General features: G+C 42.8%; 2 protein-coding genes and 1 long non-coding RNA gene across 6 annotated transcripts in view; 1 reads left to right on the top strand and 2 right to left on the bottom strand.

The window, feature by feature from the left end:
- The first annotated feature begins 53 nt into the window (after nt 1–53).
- On the top strand, nt 54–3,611 carry LOC308647081. The gene is made up of 3 exons (XR_014021582.1): nt 54–2,546; nt 2,632–2,715; nt 2,947–3,611. It is a non-coding gene; the product is annotated as an uncharacterized lncRNA (long non-coding RNA).
- Nucleotides 3,612–5,954: 2,343 nt separating this feature from the next.
- On the bottom strand, nt 5,955–12,681 carry NGRN (neugrin, neurite outgrowth associated). Of its 3 annotated transcripts, none has more exons than XM_081292812.1 (3): nt 12,442–12,681; nt 11,917–12,027; nt 5,955–6,962 (listed from the first exon to the last, which is right to left on the bottom strand). In XM_081292812.1, the coding sequence occupies exons 1-3, from the start codon at nt 12,603–12,605 to the stop codon at nt 6,356–6,358; spliced, it is 882 nt and encodes a 293-aa protein (XP_081148938.1). In that variant the 5' UTR covers nt 12,606–12,681; the 3' UTR covers nt 5,955–6,355. The 3 variants fall into 3 exon arrangements, 1 of the variants encoding a protein (XP_081148938.1); XR_014021781.1 differs by lacking the exon at nt 12,442–12,681 and adding an exon at nt 11,419–11,508 and having other exon boundaries at nt 6,834–6,962; nt 11,917–12,429; XR_014021782.1 differs by lacking the exons at nt 11,917–12,027; nt 12,442–12,681 and adding an exon at nt 7,121–7,889 and having other exon boundaries at nt 6,826–6,962.
- The window catches only part of TTLL13 (tubulin tyrosine ligase like 13), a 26,463-nt gene continuing 20,816 nt past the window's right edge, over nt 12,672–18,318 (bottom strand). Inside the window, exons 11-15 of one of the 2 annotated variants that reach the window (XM_081292792.1) lie at nt 15,760–15,945; nt 15,292–15,472; nt 14,824–15,003; nt 13,932–14,250; nt 12,672–13,557 (exon numbers count right to left, since the gene is read on the bottom strand). In XM_081292792.1, the coding sequence (XP_081148918.1) occupies nt 13,328–13,557; nt 13,932–14,250; nt 14,824–15,003; nt 15,292–15,472; nt 15,760–15,945 (1,096 nt within the window). In that variant the 3' untranslated portion in view covers nt 12,672–13,327. The remainder of the gene's footprint in view (nt 13,558–13,931; nt 14,251–14,823; nt 15,004–15,291; nt 15,473–15,759; nt 15,946–18,318) is intronic. The other variant, XM_081292793.1, reaches the window with a different exon arrangement.

Here is an 18,318-nt window from a genome sequence, read left to right as displayed (position 1 = left end):
GCGACAAGTCAACTTTCTAGTTTCATTTTCTGGCCAGAGGAATGTGTTCCTAGGATAAAATGATATATTTAACTAATTTTTAAGGATACAGCCAATTCTTCTGGCTCATTCAAGTAGGAGTTGGGCACGTCCTCAATTTCCTTTTCTTTTTGGTACAGAAGACTGAACTCAGGTTAAATTTACCCTGAGGTTTAAAAAGGCTACATCCCCAGCCTTTTTTCGTGTGTGTGGTGTTGGGGATTGAACGCAGGGCCTTGTGCATGCGAGGTACTCACTCTACCAACTGAGCGATATTCCCAGCCTATCCGCCAGCATTTTTTATTTTGAGATGTTCTCACTAAGTTGCCCAGGCTGGCCTCGAATTTGCGATCCGCCTGCCTCAGCCTTCCAAGTAACAGGGGTTTCCAACGTGCACCGTGCTGGTACTTGCTCCGTTAAACCAACTCGGTCCGCAGAGCACTGGATCACTTGAGTCTCAGCTGTCAATCAAATCTACTTGACAAATTTAGTAGCCAGATAGGCATCTGTGGCTTAGGGCTGCACGAGGCTAAATGCGTGGAAATGCCTATCCGTGGAGAGAAAGAGGAACGCTTTACAGTCCAATGGAAGCCAACCTCTGCCAGCTCTGGCCTTCAGACTTTGATTTGTTAATGACTTTTTTGGAAAAATGGATACATAAACTGATATATTCATATATTTAAAACAACTGAGTAAGTAAAAGAAGATAAAGACGAGTACAATCCTATGGTGATATTTACATGAGGTTCTAAATCAGGAAAAACTAATGTATGGTGAAAATGTTTTCAGAAAAGTGATTGCCTTTGAGAATAGGAGTTGGCTGGGAAGATAAGAGGAAACTATGAAGGGTAATGATGGTAATAATCTATATCTATTTTTTAAAAAAAAGGTTTATGAGACATAAGGGGCTGAAATTATACCCAATCCAGTGGTAGAGCCAATTGTCTAGCATGCACAAGGCTCTGGGTTCCATCCCCAGCATCGCAGGAATTACACACAGCACACACGTGACAAAGAGACATGAGGATGACAATACCTGAAGCTCTTAAAAAAAAAGTGGGTTGGAGAGTACTAGATATTGAACCTAGGGACACTCTACCATTGAGTTACATCCCCAGTTTTTGTTTTTGTTATTTGTTTTAGGTTATTTCTTCTTCTTTTTAAAATTTTTTAGTTGTAGTTAGACACAATCCTTTTATTTATTTTTATGTGGTGCTGAAGATCGAACCCAGGGCCTCACATGTGCTAGGCGAGTGCTCTACCAGTGAGCCACAATCCCAGCCCCTTTTTTTTTTCTTTTTGATAGGTCTTGGTAAATTGCCTAGCTGGAGATCCTCCTGTCTCAGCCTCCCAAGTAGGGAGGGATTATAGGTGGATGCCACCGCACCCGCACCCATCTGAAACTCTGAATAATCATTCCATCATATCGTTCCCTGGTGAGATACATACAAAGTACAGAGCATCACATCCTGCCAAAATTTGAACCTGATCAAACTTTATTTCTTATTTTTATTTTTTTAAAGAGAGAGTGAGTGAGAGAGAGAGAGAGAATTTTTTTTAATATTTATTTTTTAGTTCTTGGCAGACACAACATCTTTGTTTGTATGTGGTGCTGAGGATCGAACCCAGGCCGCATGCATGCCAGGCGAGCGTGCTACCACTTGAGCCACATCCCCAGCCCCTGATCAAACTTTAATATCGACTTGTTTGTAGAACATACAGATTAATAGGAACATGTTAAGACATAGGGGTCAAAGCAACCATATTTAAAATACAGGACTTAGGGTTGGGTTTGTGGCTCAGCGGAAGAGGGCTCACTAGCATGTGTGAGGCCCTGGGTTCAATCCTCAGCACCACATAAAAATAAAGTTTTGTGTCCAACTACAACTAAAAAATAAATATTAAAAAATAAAATACAGAACTTAAGGGACCTATCAATAAAATGTAATGTTACAATGTGTGAACCTTGTTTGGATACTAATTCAAATAAACTAACTGCAAAAGTCATTTAGGAAAAATAAAGAAACTACATCAGCTGGGCAAGATGGCCCATGCCTGTAATTCCAGCTACTCAGGCTGAGGCAGGAGGAACACAAATTTGAGGCCTCAGCAACTTAGAACAACCCAATCTCAAAAGTGAAAAATAAAAAGGGATGGGACACAGTGGTAAAGTGGTCCTGAGTTAATTGTAGGACTGCTAAGAGAGACACCACTGTCAGAATATTAGGCGATTTATTAAGAGCTGGTGATGTAGTGCATTAGTAGAATGAAACCCTGGATTCAATCTCACACATCAAAAGAAAAAAAAAGTGGTCGGTAAACAGTGGTTCATTGCATTTTAATTTTCATCTTTTTTTTTGTTGTTGTTGTTAGAAGAGTGCGTGCTCATACTGGACTTTAGGAGCTCATGTAATATTTTATGCTGAGCTTCCTCCCCCCACATTACCATTAGCTTGATTCTCAGCTGTGCACTGAACTGGAGGCTGCCCAAAGATGGTGAATTTCACTTCTATTGTCCCTTAAAGCAGGTAAGTGTATATCCTCTACAGTAAAGGGACAAGTTATTTGTTTTTGAGGTGCTGGAAATTGAACCCAGAACCTCGTATATTCCAGGTAAGCACTCTACCACTGAGACACAAAAAGTTCTTTTGTTGTGGTTTGCCATCCTCTTGAGCTTGGACCAAAGGCTGCTGGAAGGTAACTATTTCACTACTATGGTTTGGATGTGAGATGTCCCCCAAAAGCTCATGTGCAAGAAAATGCAAGAAGGTTCAGAGAAGAAATGATTGGGTTGAGAGTCTGAACCCATTATCAGTGAATTAAGGGATTAATTAACTGCTTGGTAACTGAAGGTTGGTAAGGGGTGGCTGAAAGAGGTGGGCACTGGGGACATGGCTTTGTGGTATATATTTTGTATCTGGCCAGTAGATTCTCTCTGCTTCCTGATCACCATGTGAGCTGCTTTCCACCACCATGCTCTTCTGCCATGATGTTCTGTCTCATCTTGAGCCCGGAGATATGGAGCCTGCTGTCTGTAGATTGAGACCTCTGAGACTGTAAGCCCCCAAATAAACTTTTCCTTCTCTACAATTGTGCTGGTCAGGTCTTTAAGTTACAGTGGCAAAATAGCTAACAAAAACACCTACCAGTAGCTGCTTTCTCTCTAGCTCAGGTAGAACCTTGTTACCTGTTGCTTTCTCTATTGGACACATTGAACCTGTGCTCCACAGTGCAGTTCCATCTCATCCGGTGTGACCTTAATGTTCTTGTCATGTAAAGGGACTGAGAACAGGGGTCTGTGGAGAGCATGACCAATAAACACAGAACTGGAATTATACCCCATCCCACATCACAGCTTGGGCTCAGACACTATTTCCTGAAACACTAAAACTGGAATTTCCTAAAGCAGGCATGGTGGCACATGCCTGTAATCTCAGTGACTACAGAGGCTGAGGCCCTAAGCAACTTAGAGAGACCCTGTCTCAAAATTTGTTAAGAAAGGGGCTGAGAATGTGGCTCAATAGTTAACTGCCCCTAGGTTAAATCCTTAGTTACTCCCCTTCCTCAAAAAAAGAAACTGGAGTGTCCTAAAACCAATGAGTTAGGATCTGAGACACACTGACAGGCTAGAGCAGGAGGCCTACCCTGGCTGAGCTCCTGGGTAAACTGGCAACAGTAAAAAGCAAGGCTTTTTGACCATCAAACATTGACTGTTCAGAAGTCCCTCAATCATTTCTTCATTCACTCAACCAATATTGAGATGTTAGGGGCTAGGACTACAGTAATGAACACACAAGTCTCTTACCTTCATGAGGTAAAATGCTGGGGAGAAGATAAGTGGTAACAGATTTCAGATACTGAAGAAAATTAAATGAGGTAGTAATAATGAGTATTAAAGAACCTGCTTTAAATTGGATGATCAGAGGAGACCCCTCTAAGAAAGTGACAACTGATTTGAGACTTAAATGACAAGAAGTCAATCACATGAATCTGGGGGCAAAGAATGAATAAGAGCAAAAGCCTAAACTGGCATGCTCCAAGAATGGGAAAAAAGATTTCAAATTAGTGCACAAGGGAGTGAAGGGGTAAAGTATATGAAAAACACATCCAAGTTTCAACTTGTAGATTTCCACAGTCCACTGGGAAAGTGAATGGTGAGATGATTTGCAAGGGATGCAAACTGTAAGCCTTATGTGTGGAAAGACCCCGTCTCAAAAATAAAAAAAGGCTACCTGGGCACAGTGGCCCATGCCTATAATCCCAGAGACTCAGGACGTTGAAGTAAGAGGATCACAAGTTCAAAGTCAGCCTCAGCCACTTAGCAAGGCTGTAAGCAACCTAGTAAGACCCTGCCTCAAAAAAAAGAGGGCTGGAAACATAGCTCAGTGGTTAAGTGCCCCTGGGTTTAATCCCTGGTAACAAAAAAAGCAGGGGGGGGGTGGGCTGCAGGGTTGCTGTAAGCATGGCTTAGTGTTAAAGATATGCATACTGCAATATTCAAACAGCATCTAATGCCTCTAGAGCAAAAGATTTTCATGGGCCATGGACAGTGGCACACATTTGTAATCTCAGCTACTTGGGAGGTTGAAGCAGGATTCCAAGTTTGTCTTGGCAATTTAATGATCTTGTCTCAAAAGTAATAAAAAAAAAAAAAAGGCTTGCAGATATAGCTCAATTGTGAAGCATTCCTGTGTTCTATCCCCATTACCCCCCCCCCAAAATCAGTAAATTAGAAACTATGCAACATCCTAGAATATTCCTGTTTCAGAAAACCTTAATGGTGACCTGGGTTCATGTCCCAACACCACCACTTAACAGCAGCCATCATATCCATTTCATTATTTGTAAGAAAGGCCTATTATCACCAATAAAAATTTAAAAAAAAAGAAAAAAAGAAAGGCCTATTATCTGTTCTTGCCTACTGCATGGCACTTTTGTAGAAATCTGTTGTCAACTGTAAAAATCAGATATAATCTAGGTAAGCTTTAAAATGTGGCTAGAAATTACGATGGGGGGGGCTGGGATTGTGGCTTAGCGGTAAAGCACTTGCCTAGCGCATGTGAGGCCCTGGGTTCAATCCTCAGCACCATATAAAAGTATATAAATAAAACAAAGGTGTTGTGTCCAACTAAAAAATAAATATTAAAAAAAAAAAGAAATTACAATGGGGACTTCATTCTTCAGTATTGGGGACTAGACCCAGGGCCTTGCACATGCTAGGCAAGAGCTTCACTCTGAACTACATCCCAAACCCTTTTCTTTTAAAATATTATTTTTAGTTGTAGATGGACACATTTATTTATTTTTATGTGGTGCTGAAAATCAAACCAGTGCCTCACATGTGCTAGGCAAGCACTCTACCACTTAGCCACAACCCCAGCCCTCTTTTCTTATTTTTGAGACAAGGTCAACTCGCCAGGCTGGTCTCAAACTTGCTTTTCCCTACTTCAGCCTCACCAGGAGTTGGGACTATAGATGTATTGGGATTACAGCTTGCTTGGCTGATGTTGGGGACTCTTAAGCCTTTGCATGCTTTCCATTTTTTTGTTGTTGTTGTTGTTAAATTCCCATTCCCAATCTCTTTCAAAACTCCAGCAACTGAAAGATGTACAGTTTGGGGTTATCAAAATCTATCACTGAGCCTGGTGCAGTGGCACACACCTATAATCCTAGTGGCTCAGGAGGCTGACACAGAAGGATCAAAAGTTCAAGGCCAACCTCAGCAATTTAGTAAGGTCCTAAGTGACTTAGTGAGACACTATCTCAAAATAAAATCTGGGGATGTAGCTCAGTGGTAAATTGTCCCTGGGTACCCGGCTCCCCAAATTCTATCAACGAGCAGGGTGCTTTGCAGAGAACCCTCAGATGGGGATTCCTCATCTCCCAGTGCATTTTCCATTCCAGCACTCTCCAAGAGTCACTCCAGAAACACAAAGCAACACAAACTGCTACATTTTATTTTTGCACCAAAGGAAAATAAAAGAACCAATTTACTAAGCAGCTCAAAAACTGTTAGTGTTCAATGATCAAGAAGGAAATGAGGTCAGAAAGCAAACTTTTCACTTCCTCCCAAACATATTATCGTAAGTATCACAGAAACAATACTGATTTTCAACATACAGAAGTTAAGCAAAAAGGAGAATACTGAAGATACACAGGTCAGACTGGGAGCAGTGATCCAAAAAGCTTGAATAACCAAGCAGCTCTTTCTGTCCATATTCCAGGCTCATCAAATTCCTCCTATTTCAAAGTAGATATCCACATGCAGAAATCTTGGCAGCTCCAAATATATTAGTCTAGCTGTTTCACATGGCATCTCCACAAGCCGGGCCCCAACTCAAATTCTATACAGGAAGTTCCCATTGCTGTCAAAGAACTCCCGTCCCCTCTGCACTACTTTGCTGCTGAAGTTCTGGTTCCGTAGCTCCCCCATCTTCAACATTTCCAGTTTCTCATCACTTGGCAATCCATTACTGTCAGTTCTTCTGGTGCCTACACAATCATTGGAGTATTTTTGCAGCTCTCTCTGATGACCTAAGGCTGCAGTGATAGGCTCAAAGCTTTCCTTCTTCAAGCCCTGGATTCCTTTATTCCTTCCCTTTTGTCTCAGTGCATTTGTACTGTGAGTTTTTGACTCTATCACTGTCAAAGCTGTGCTGTGATGCTGACCTTCAGATGAGGCTTCATCCCCTGGCATCAGAAAAGAGTTTGATACAGAGTGGCCTGCAGCAAGTGGCTTCACGGTATCTCTAGAGCCCTGGAGCTGCCGGAGTGAGTGGGCAAACTCAGCTTTCTTAAGAACTTTTTGATCCTGCTTCAGTTTCTGTTCCAAAGTGGGTACAAATTTACTTTTTAAAACCCTTCGGATAACATCGGTGCTGACATCAAAACCTTCAGCCAACCTGGGAACTGACCAGGACTCAGCAAATTCCTTATGTAAATACCTATGGGAAAAAGGAGCAGGTTTTCAAGTTGTGAAGAAGTCTTCTACCAGAACAGCTAATTGATAATACCAGTCATAAATAAGTAAAAAGAAAAGGACTTTGGAAAAATTATAAATGTAGTCCTTTTATTGTGCCAATTAAGTAACTGGCATACTCACAGTAACACCTGACCACTTTCAGTTGGTCACTTCATTTCACCTCAACTGAACACTTCCCATTGGAAGTTACTTCCTGGGGTGAAGGAAGACTGAACTTCACTCCCAAAAGCACACAATGGCACTATGCTAAATGACAGCAGATGATGTAATGAGAACATCCAAAAGGGCTGGCCCAGGAAATGTTCCAGGAAATCCAAGCTAGAGCCCATCAGAAAGGATAAAAAGCAGTAATAAGCTAGTAGAGAGGTTGGTAAGGGGGGCTGGGGCTGAAGCTCAGTGGCAGAGCACTTGCCTAGCATACGTGAGGCACTGGGTTCGATTCTCAGAACCACATAAGATAAACAAATAAGGGGCTAGAGTTGTGGCTCAGTGGTAGAGTGCTCACCTAGCACATGCAAGGCACTGGATTCGATCCTCAGCACCACATACATAAATACATAAATAAATAAGTAAACAAAGAAGTTATGTCCAATTACAACTAAAAAATAAAAAACAAAACAAAATAAAGGCATTCTATCCATCTACAACTACAAAAAAAATAACAAAGGAGGGCAGGACAGATCAAAGACATTGACAGTTGAGTGAGCAACATTTGAAATACAAGGAAGCACATCACGTTCACTGGGAAGAGTTCAACAGACAGAGCAGAAGTAAGGTCACATGGCGCCTAGGAGTCTGAAATTTATCCCAAAGCAACTGGGAGCCAAGGAAGGACTTTAAGCAGTAGAATGCCATGAGTAAGTAAGCATTCTGAAGCTCAACCCAGTGATTGTTGTTCAGTGACAAAAGTGGAGGGTGGGGGGTGGGCGCTGGTCTTGGGTTCGATCCCCAACACCACATAAAAACAAAGAAAGATATTATGTCCAACTACAACTAAAAACTAAATATTAAGGGGCTGGGGACGTGGCTCAAGCGGTAGCACGCTTGCCTGGCATGCGTGCGGCCCGGGTTCGATCCTCAGCACCACGTACAAACAAAGATGTTGTGTCTGCCGATAATTAAAAAATAAATATTAAAATTCTCTCTCTCTCTCTCTCTAAAAAAAAATTTAAAAAAAAAACCTAAATATTAAAAAAAAAAGTGGGGCTGGGGTTGTGGCTCAGTGGTGGAGTGCTCGCCTAGCATGCATGAGGCACTGGGTTCAATCCTCAGCACCACGTAATAACAAAATAATGTGTCCACCTACAACTAAAAAAAATACATAAATAAATATTTTTTTTAAAAAGTGTAGGTGGAGGGATTGGAGGTGCACTCAGTGGCAGAGTGTACTTGCTCAGCACGACCCAGGGCCTGGGTTCAATCTTCAGCATCACAGGGGCGGGGTGGGGGGGGTGGTCTAAGTGGAAAGATTAGGCAAAAGGCTATTATTGTAATTCAGGCAGTCAGAACAGAAACAATGGCAAGGTGTGCACAGGACAGAAGAGAGCTGACGAATATTTAGGAAGGTCAAATGTAGAATTTGTTAAGGAACTAAATACTGGGGATGGTAGTATCAAGGCCAAGGCTAGGGGGCAGGGGATATAACTCAGGTGGTAGAGTGCTTGCCTTGCACACACAGGCCCTGGGTTCAATCCCCAGCACCACACACACACACACACACAAAAAAAAGCTAGGGTGGTTGATGGGTTATAGGGAAAAAAAGAACAGAATTAAGTTGTAGGTAAAAGTGATTAATTCCATTTTGTATACATTCAGTTTGAGGAACCTATGTGTCCCAGGTTCAGTTTATGATGTCAGATGCTCCAGGAATTTTAAGGAGGCTAAAGATCACAGTGTCAGCTGAATCTAATAATAAGGAAGTCACTGATGGATTTAAAGAGAATAGTCTTATTGTAGTGGTTAAAAAATCACATGCAAAGAAAAAAAAAAAAAAAAAAAACGGGCTGGGGCTGTACCTCAGGAGGCAGAGCACTTGCCTAGCATGTGTGAGACACTGGGTCAGATCCGCAGCACCATGTAAAAATTAAACAAATAAAATAAAGGCATGTTGTTCCTCTACAAAAACAAACAAACAAAAAAAACTAATATGGGTAGAAGTTGGAAACAAAAAGAAGAGGTAGGGTTTTTACTTTATAGTTTTTTTTTGATGGGGGAGTACTGAGGGATTGAACTCAGGGGTACTTAACCACTGAGCCACATCCCCAGTCCATCCAGGTGTGTCACAACACCTGGTAGGGGAGGGTTTTTTTTTAAGTGTAGATGGATACAACACAATGCCTTTATTTTTATCTGGTGCTGAGGATTGAACCTGGGTCCCGCCCATGCTAGGTAAGAGCTCTACCCTTGAGCCACAATCCCAGCCCCAAGGGAGGGTTTTAAGATGACAGGTTCCACTGGGTAAGTAGCCCATGCCAGACTTGAGAAGCTGAGGCAGGAGAATTGCAAGTTCAAGGCCAGCCTCAGCAACTTAGGCCCTAAAGCAATTTAGCAAAACCCTGTCTCAAAAAATAAAGCATTGGGGATGTAGCTCAGTGGTAAAGCACCTCTAGGTTCAATCCCCAGTACAAATAAACAAACAAACAGGTTCCTAAGAAAATACATGGGGACAACCTAAAGCACAAAGAGAACTGTCCTAAACAAAGTGATAGGCTATCACTTCTCTCAAAATGAGAATAAAAGAGCAAGACTAGGAAGCTGACAGGGTTTTTATTTAATGGCCTGTTTTAAATTTTTAGAAGGACATTTATTGACTACAAAAGGGGATTTGATAGGTAGAAAGCTGGAAGGTTTGAAAAAGTTAATTTAAGATAATAGAGGGGCTGGGGATGTGGCTCAAGCGGTAGCGCGCTCGCCTGGCATGCGTGCGGCCCGGGTTCGATCCTCAGCACCACATTCCAACAAGGATGTTGTGTCCGCCGAGAACTAAAAAATAGATATTAAAAATTCTCTCTCTCTCTCCTCTTTCACTCTCTCTTTAAAAAAAAAAAAAGATAATAGAGAACTGATTGCCTAGCATGTGTTAAGTCCCTGGATTCAATTTCCAGCACCAGGAGAAAAAAAGAAAAAAGCTGGGAGGCTGAGGCAGGAGGATCTTAAGTTCTAGGACCAGCCTAGGCAACTTAGCAAGACCCTGTCTCAAAATCTCAGAATTAAAAAAAAAAAAAAAAGGACTGGAGATATAGTTCATGGGACCCTAGAAGGGAGATGGTACAGGTTAACAAAATCTTCCCCCTTCCCCCCAACAAGGAATTGAACCCAGGGGCACTTAACCATTGAACCACATTCCCCAGCCCTTTTTTTTATTTTTTTATTTTTTGAGATAGGGTCTTGAAAAATTGCTTAGGGCCTCACTGAGTTGCTGAGGCTGGTCTCAAACTTGCAATTGCCTACCTCAGACTCCAGAGTCACATGTGCCCTACATTCAGCTGGACTCATAAAATCTTAAACTGGTTTCTACAAAATCTTTTACTCCCAACTGGAATCATTCAGCGTACATAACCAACATAGATCTATTCAGCAGTATTAACAAAATATAAATACTTTATCTTTTGGTCCTTAAACTCTACTTCTGGGAATGTATATAACAAATACGTCTGGCAAGAATCAAGTAGCTCTCTCTTCTGAAATGGAAAGATCTATAGGACACATCAAGTTACAAAGGAAAATGTAGAACAGAATTTATAGTATGCTACTTTTTGTGATTCAGGTGGTGAAAATAAAATTTGTACTCATACTTGCTGTATTTACATAAGAAAATCTGGAGAAAAAAACACAAAACCTATTAAAAATAGTACCAATAGGCAACTGGACGATTCATTCTCAATGTGTACACTAGGTTATAGTTATAATTTTGAACCATCCATAACACATTACCTATTCAAGATAAAAAAAAAAAGAAAAAAAATTTAAAAAGAAAAGTAACTTAAAAACATTTAACATTTTTTGAGAAGGCACCTTTTAAGATTTTTAAAGGTATGGATCCTCTTTTCAGGAAATGCATATAACTGGGCTGGGGATGTAGCTCAGTGGTAGAGCACTTGCAGGTGCAAGGTCCTGGGTTCCATCCCCAGCAAAGTGAAAAAACAGGAAAGAAAATTCACATAACCATGTGAGTCCTGTTTCTGAACCTAGGGTTGCAATGTGTTATTTTACATTTTCTGCAATATTGACAATTATAATTTTATATGATGTAAGTATAAACATGTAATAAGAAATTCCAATGTTACATATAATTGTAATGCACCAATAAAAATATGAAAATATTAATAACCACAAAATTATATAAAAATGTTCAGCAAAAACGAACCAACTGTTGTATGCTAAATCTAGATAACAGCTGGGTAAGGTGTAGCACTTGCCTGTAATCCCAGCAGCTGGTGGCTCAGGAGACTGCCACAGGAGGATCGCAAATTGAAAGCTATCCTAAGCAACTCAGCAACATACTGTCTCTAATTAAAATATAGAAAAGGGGGGCTGGGGTTGTGGCTCAGCGGTAGAGCGCTTGCCAAGCAGGGGTGGGGCACCGGGCTCAATCCTCAGCACCACATAAAAATAAATAAAAATAAAAGAATTGTGTCCACCTACAACTAATTAACAATATATATAGGGGGGAGGGGGCAGGAGATGTGGCTCAGTGCTTAAGCGCCCCTGGGTTCAATCCCCGATACCATAAAATAAATAAATAAAATCTAGATGATAAATTAAGGAAATTCGTCATGTTACTGTATTTTCTGTATAAATTTTCCTATAACAGAAAGACAAAATACAAAAACAAAACTCAAATGGCCAAACCCGTGTTTTAGCCCCAGAATCTTTCATCTCTTATCATAGCGGATGCTAAGTACCCCGAGTCTTACCGTATCTGCTCCATGGCTTCCCATGTCAGAGTTCTGGGTGGGGCACCTGGCGCCTCCATTTGCCTCCGAATTTTCTGGAATCGAATTGCTTTTTTCTGTCGTTTCAGAGTGCTGGGGGAGAGAACCAATGGCAGAAGCCATGCGTGGAAGCAAGATGGGTGTTTGAAAAGTCTTGGGCTAAATCACCAAGAGCCCAGCCCTCATTTGTGTCAGTAAAGGCCACCGGGCCATGTTTGCCAGCTTAACGCCGCTCTGTACACCGACCCAAAAATCTAACACCTACAACAATAACTGCCCGTAAGCATGCTGAACTATCTAAAAGTGTAACGAAATATACGTCACTAGCGAAGGAACCTGTGGTTGCAAGGGAGCTGAACATCTGTCCCTACGCCGCTAACAACAGGTAAGAAGAAATTAGAGTCACAGTGGAGACGGCTGGAGGACGCCCGGCGCTAAGGGGGCGCGGCTTGAAGCGCCGAGGCCCAAGGCCAGCTTCAGGCTGAGGGCCGGGAAAGGAGCTAGTACCTCTCGACCTCCTGCAACTCCCTCTCCTCTGGCTCCCAGTCGGAATCCGGGTCCGGCTCACGGCCCATAGGGCCTGAGCCCGCCAGCCCCCGGGTCGCGAACCCATAGCGAGCAACAGCAGTACGGACTCGGCCGCCCACCAATAGGCTGAGGGTAACTGCCATGGCGAAGTAAACCAGGCTCCAGCAGCCCACTACCCTACAGCACCGGAAGCAGTCCCGGAAGCGGAAGGGGCGGGGCGGGAAATAGGGCAGACGCGAGGCGTTGCCCTTTGCAGGGCTGTAAGGACAGTCTAGGCCTGAGCTGTTTAGCGGCCCGTTCTTCCCAGCTGTAATTGTTTGGCTGCCTTGAAACGCGAGGGTCTAAATGAGGTTCAGGACACTCCTGGAAAACGACATAAACTTTAATAAAAAGACGAATTCAATTACCGAGAGCCGCCCCTCTGTCTCAAGCTGCCCAGGCCTGCCTGTCTCTGCCACCATGGTAGGAAGGGCGTCCACCCTTGGCAGTCGGCTGACGGCGACATACCCGTGCCTTGGGCACTTGACTCCAAGGGTAAAAGGGACACGTCGCTGGGGTGACCGCTCCCAAGGTTCAGACATCCCTCAACAGTAAGCCCAGCTTCAGGCTTGACAAGTGGAAATGAGTATTTGGCCAGCCTTGGCTCTTCATCTTTTAGTCTTTACCAATCCCAAAAGAATCTTAGGGTGTTGAGGAATTCTTGGTGTCTTTTGTTTTTCCTTTTTCAAACAGGATTCCTGACTGGGGTTTTCAAACTGGAACTTGGTGGCCGACTTTCATTTAGCAAAGATTGAAGGCCCAGTGCTCCTTTTGGAACCTCAGGAGGTTCTCCAGGAGAGGTTGAGTGCTGACTTCCTTCTTGCTTTTACCTGTGCTGGCCAACGTTAAGAATTGTACTGGAATGCTGCAGAACAGGTGCAGAGGCAGGGCAGAGGGTGAGATTGCCCGCCTTGGCTGTTCTGTGTTCAGACTTTACCATGGAAGGCAATGTGCGTTCAGTCTGCAGAAGATAGCCATGCTTTGGGGTTAAAGTGGATGGCACTGATACTGCCAGGGCTTGGTTTATGGCTTCTAGCCTTCTGCTGGCTTGGCCTTCTGCAGTGAAAACATGGACCCCTCCTGAGTTGGTACTCACAGAAAAGATTTGCCCACCTCTTTCTCAGCTGTAATCCAATTACTACCACAGAGGAATGGTATCCCATGATTTCCTCCAGCATCTTTACCACACTGTATTATACTTGGTACGTTTACTTGCCCACTTTCTTGTTACCTTTGTTGAGGGCTAGGACTGTAATTCTGCAATTATTATCATCAGAGTCTAACACATAGGAGAAGTTAAATAAATGGGTCCACCACCTCCCCATTCCTGTACCACTGCATCGTTATAGTTTAGGAGCATCCCAGCTGTAATATCTGCTATTAGAAATTTACACAGGTCAAAGTGACCAAAGCTAGTTTTGTATACTTACGGCTAGTGACCCTGAATCTAGCGCTGGAAAAATAATGCCTCCCAGCTTTCCTCATTGACAATGAACAGGGACCGATGGCTGCTGGATCTCCTATCCAGTTGAAGGTCTTGGGCTGCAGATGGCACCGGGAATGTTGTGGAATTGCAGCATTCGTGCTTGGCAGTGGCCCTAAGATCCTGGGGATCAATTCATGGGGCCGAAGTGGTTGCAGGAAATGAGGCTGGCCCTGCTCTGAGGTAGCCCCTCTTAGGAGCACCAATGGGACCAGACTCACAGATTGCACTTCTTGACTGCCCAGCCCGTCCTGGTGAAATCTAGGCTAGAGGAGAAGAGCAGCCCCTTACCACATTTCTTGTGAGGCTGGTTGGAGTGTTGGAAGAAATAAGTAACTTAAAAAATCTCTTCTAGGCCGTAGCCACTATTTAACCAGTTACTCTTTTAGGGTTCAACAAAAACAGAGGGCCCAATAGATTTGTTACTAACCCAGCAACTGTTTTACTGGCCTGAGACTATTTACTTATTCCCTGTTAGAGGACACTGTCAGTGCTAGAGAGATTACACAGAAGCCACAGCATGATGGCAACCTTGTTATTTGTCAGTCATAACTTTTGGGCTACTATGAGATAAGAATATAGAGAGTAAGTCTCTTGTAATTGAGATAGTTGGGGCCTGCACTTTGCTGGATGTCAATCCTGAAAATAAGGGAGATGGGGAATAGATGCAAAAAGAACCAACAGACCAGACCCTCTCCCAAGGCCCAGACTATTCAACTTTCCCAAGCTCCATTGACAGATACCATCACATAAGCCATCTTTTGGTGTGACACCACCATCTGCTGATATCACAACCGTTTTATCCCTTCTTTTGCCAAAGGCTTCATAAGGACCCTCACCTGATACTCATGAAGTTTTTTCTGGCCCCTGTGACTGGGGTGTAGCATGCGGGTCAGCTGCTCTACAATACCCAGGCTTCGAATGAGATTCTCCCTTTGTATCAGGGCCTTCATCCGCTCTAGCTCCTCCTCTTCTACAATATCTTGAGGTTGCATAATATCCAGGTATATTGATTTGGGCTGCAAGGTACATGAGAGATAAATGCAGGATCTCCAAGGACAAGTCCCAACCATCGGCAAGGATGGCTGTAGGACTCTAGCCCACTCTACCTTCATCCCTGCCCTGACCCTCCTGTAGAGTTCCCTTTGCTGTCCATTCTCTCACCTTCTGTTCCAAAAAGTTTCAATTTACTGATAAGGAACTCATCTCTCTTGTGCAAGGGGAGGAGAGGACAGCAGAGATTCCCTTTTCTAGTAGTCCCAACCCATTTTCCTGCAGAAAGATAAGAGTCACACAACCCCTGACACCTCTTTCTCCCGCTTCCGATTCCTGTAAGCCAAGTAGGTGAAAAGGCCCCGGGGCCCTGCCCTGGATCGGCTCTTCTCCCCAGCTGATTCACCCTGGTTCTGGTCCTTGTTTTCCTTTCGCCTCTTAGTGCCTGAATTCTCCTGCTGTTCCTGCTTCAGGCGGATCTCTTCTAGTTGCTGCCTGATAAAACATAAAAGCTTCAGATACTGGAGGAATTGTGTTGGGGAAAAGGAAATAGAGGGAAAACGGGATAAGCAGGAATCATGATCTGTTCTTGGGACTGATGGGACAGGAATTAGGGAGGAACCTGCAGAATGAAGAGTCACTAAGAGGCTGACAGAATATATAGCTCTATTTCTCTTTCCTCAAGTGTCTGGCTTCCTACCCGCTGCTGGGGAGTAATTCAGGTTCAGGATCTGCCCTCATCCATCTGCATAAAGGAAATGCAGGACAAAGTGGCAAAGTACCTGGCACACTCTTCTCTGGCTTTGGAGGCAGCAGTCTCCTGGAAGAGGGAGCCATTGTGCTTGAAGAAGGGTTCATACTTCCCTGTGTCAGGCCCAGGATAGATCCGCCGATAGCCCCCCAGGTGGGAATCCTCATATCGTTCCTGGTCCTGCATGGCTGCATGGGACGACTCGATCTGTTCTCGCCTGTGGAAACAGAGCTCAGCAGAGTCAGAGGTTTGAGAATGTTCCCTGAAGAAAGGAAGGCTGGGTAAGCCTTTGAGAAACTCCTGCTGGCCGCTTGGCCTCCCAAGCCCTTGACTGTGGAGAAGGCTGTCAAGGCCATCTCTGGTCAGCACTACCATGTGTGTAGGCAGAAGAATAGGCTTTGCTTCCAGAAATTTGATTTTTGTTCTAAGTTTAGAGGGGTTTACTTATAAACTGGCACTCCAAATTATCGGAGTCTAATTATGAGACTAATATAAGTTCACTACAGAAAACTTAGAAGAGCAAAAAAATTAAAACTCCCCATGGGGCTAGGGATGTGGCTCAAGCGGTAGCGCGCTCGCCTGGCATGCGTGCGGCCCGGGTTTGATCCTCAGCACCACATACCAACAAAGATGTTGTGTCCGCCGAGAACTAACTAAATAAATAAATATTGAAAAATTCTCTCTCTCTCTCTCTCTCCCCTCTCACTCTCTCTTAAAAAAAAAAAAAAAAAAAAAAAAAAAAAAAAAAAAAACAACTCCCCATGATCTTACTATGAAATTAACATATTAGTAATTAGTACAGAGCAAGGACTCCAGGGCAGGACCTCCTGAGTTTGAATCCTGTCTTTGCTACTCCCTAGTTTGCCTTTCCTCCCTCAATTCCTTTTTTTCCTTCCTTCCTTCCAAATTGGGATCATATATCAATATTTTAAAATGAGTGTCAGACATAGTAGCATATGCCTGTAATCCCAGCTACTTGAGAGGCTGAGGCTGGAGGATCACAAGTTCAAGGCCAGGCTGGGCAACTTAGTGAGACCCTATCTCATAATAAAAAATAAAAGTGTCTGGGATGTAGTTCATAAATAAAGTAGTTGTCAGCCATTTTTCCCCACTGAGCATGATTCACTCAGGTCCCCTGTTCAGTCTCATGGGAACACTCAGGGTGTTTAATTTATCCTTCACTCCCATTCATCACACAAACATTTGAGTACCTGTTATTCACCAGGCCCTAAGGCTATCATGAGGAATCAAATACAAACTACCCCTCATATTGGAATACCAGTAGAGAAAAGCAATGTTACTACAGGAATATCCAAAGCCTACTCAAATTCAATTTTATGTATCATTAACATATAATTTTAATATCAGTAACCAATCACCATGTTTGTAACCCATTTTATTCGGAAAACAACAATGGGTGATCAATACTGATTTAAACAATTCCCTACTAACAACTAAACTGTTTTCTGTGTTTCATTTTTAGAAAGTTCCTCAGGAACTGGTTTCTAGAGGAGCTGTGTTAAAAAAAAAAAAAAAAAAAAAAAAAAAAACCAGGCTGGGGATGTGGCTCAAGCGGTAGCGCGCTCGCCTGGCATGCGTGCGGCCTGGGTTCGATCCTCAGCACCACATACCAACAAAGATGTTGTGTCCGCCGAGATCCAAAAAAAAAATAAATATTAAAAATTCTCTCTCTCTCTCTCTCTCTCTCTCTCTCTCCTCTCTCACTCTCTCACTCTCTCTAAAAAAAAATTTAAAAATAAATAAATAAATAAAAAGAGCTGGGAATATAGCTCAGTTGTAGAGCTCCCCTAGGTTCAATCTCCAGTATTGAAGGAAAAAAAAAAGCACAGCAAAGTATACAATTAGGATGTGAAGAGAAAACACAGAATGGGAGAAAATCTTTATTAGCTACTCTTCTGACAGATGATTAGTATCTAGAGCATATAAAGAGCTCAAAAATCTTTACACCAAAAAATCAAATGACCCAATTAATAAATGGGCAAATAAACTAAACAGTATATCTTTATTTTTTTTATTTATTTTTATGTGGTGCTGAGGATCGAACCCAGGGTCTCACACGTGAGAGGCTAGTGCTCTACTGCTGAGCCACAACCCCAGCCCCAATAAATAAATTTTTTTAAAGAAAATAAATATTTATAATTTTCAAAAAAAAAGACAAAATACAAATGGCCGACAATACATGGAAAAAAGCTCAACATCATTAGCAATTAGGAAAATGCGAATCAAAACTACAGTGAGATTATATCTCACACCAGTCAGAATGGCAGTCATCAATAATACAAATAATAGGGCTGGGAATATAGCTCAGTTGGTAGAGTGCTTACCTCGCATGCACAAGGCCCTGGGTTCAATCCCCAGCACCAAATATATATATAAATACAAATAATTTAAAAATACATATACAAATAAGAACTGGATGCCACGGCACATACCAGTAATCCCAGGGGCTAGGGAGGCTGAGGAAGGAGGATTGTAAGTTCAAAGCCAGCTTTAGCAACTTAGCAAGGCCCTAAGCAACTCGGTGAGATCCTCAGCAACTTAGTGAGACCCTGTCTCTAAACAAACTATA

The sequence above is a fragment of the Spermophilus citellus genome, assembly GCF_964194105.1.
Source record: "Spermophilus citellus genome assembly, chromosome: 4".
NCBI classification, from domain to species: Eukaryota; Metazoa; Chordata; class Mammalia; order Rodentia; family Sciuridae; genus Spermophilus; species Spermophilus citellus.
Note: the sequence above shows the minus strand (reverse complement) of the source record. Positions and strands in the feature narration are given on the sequence as shown.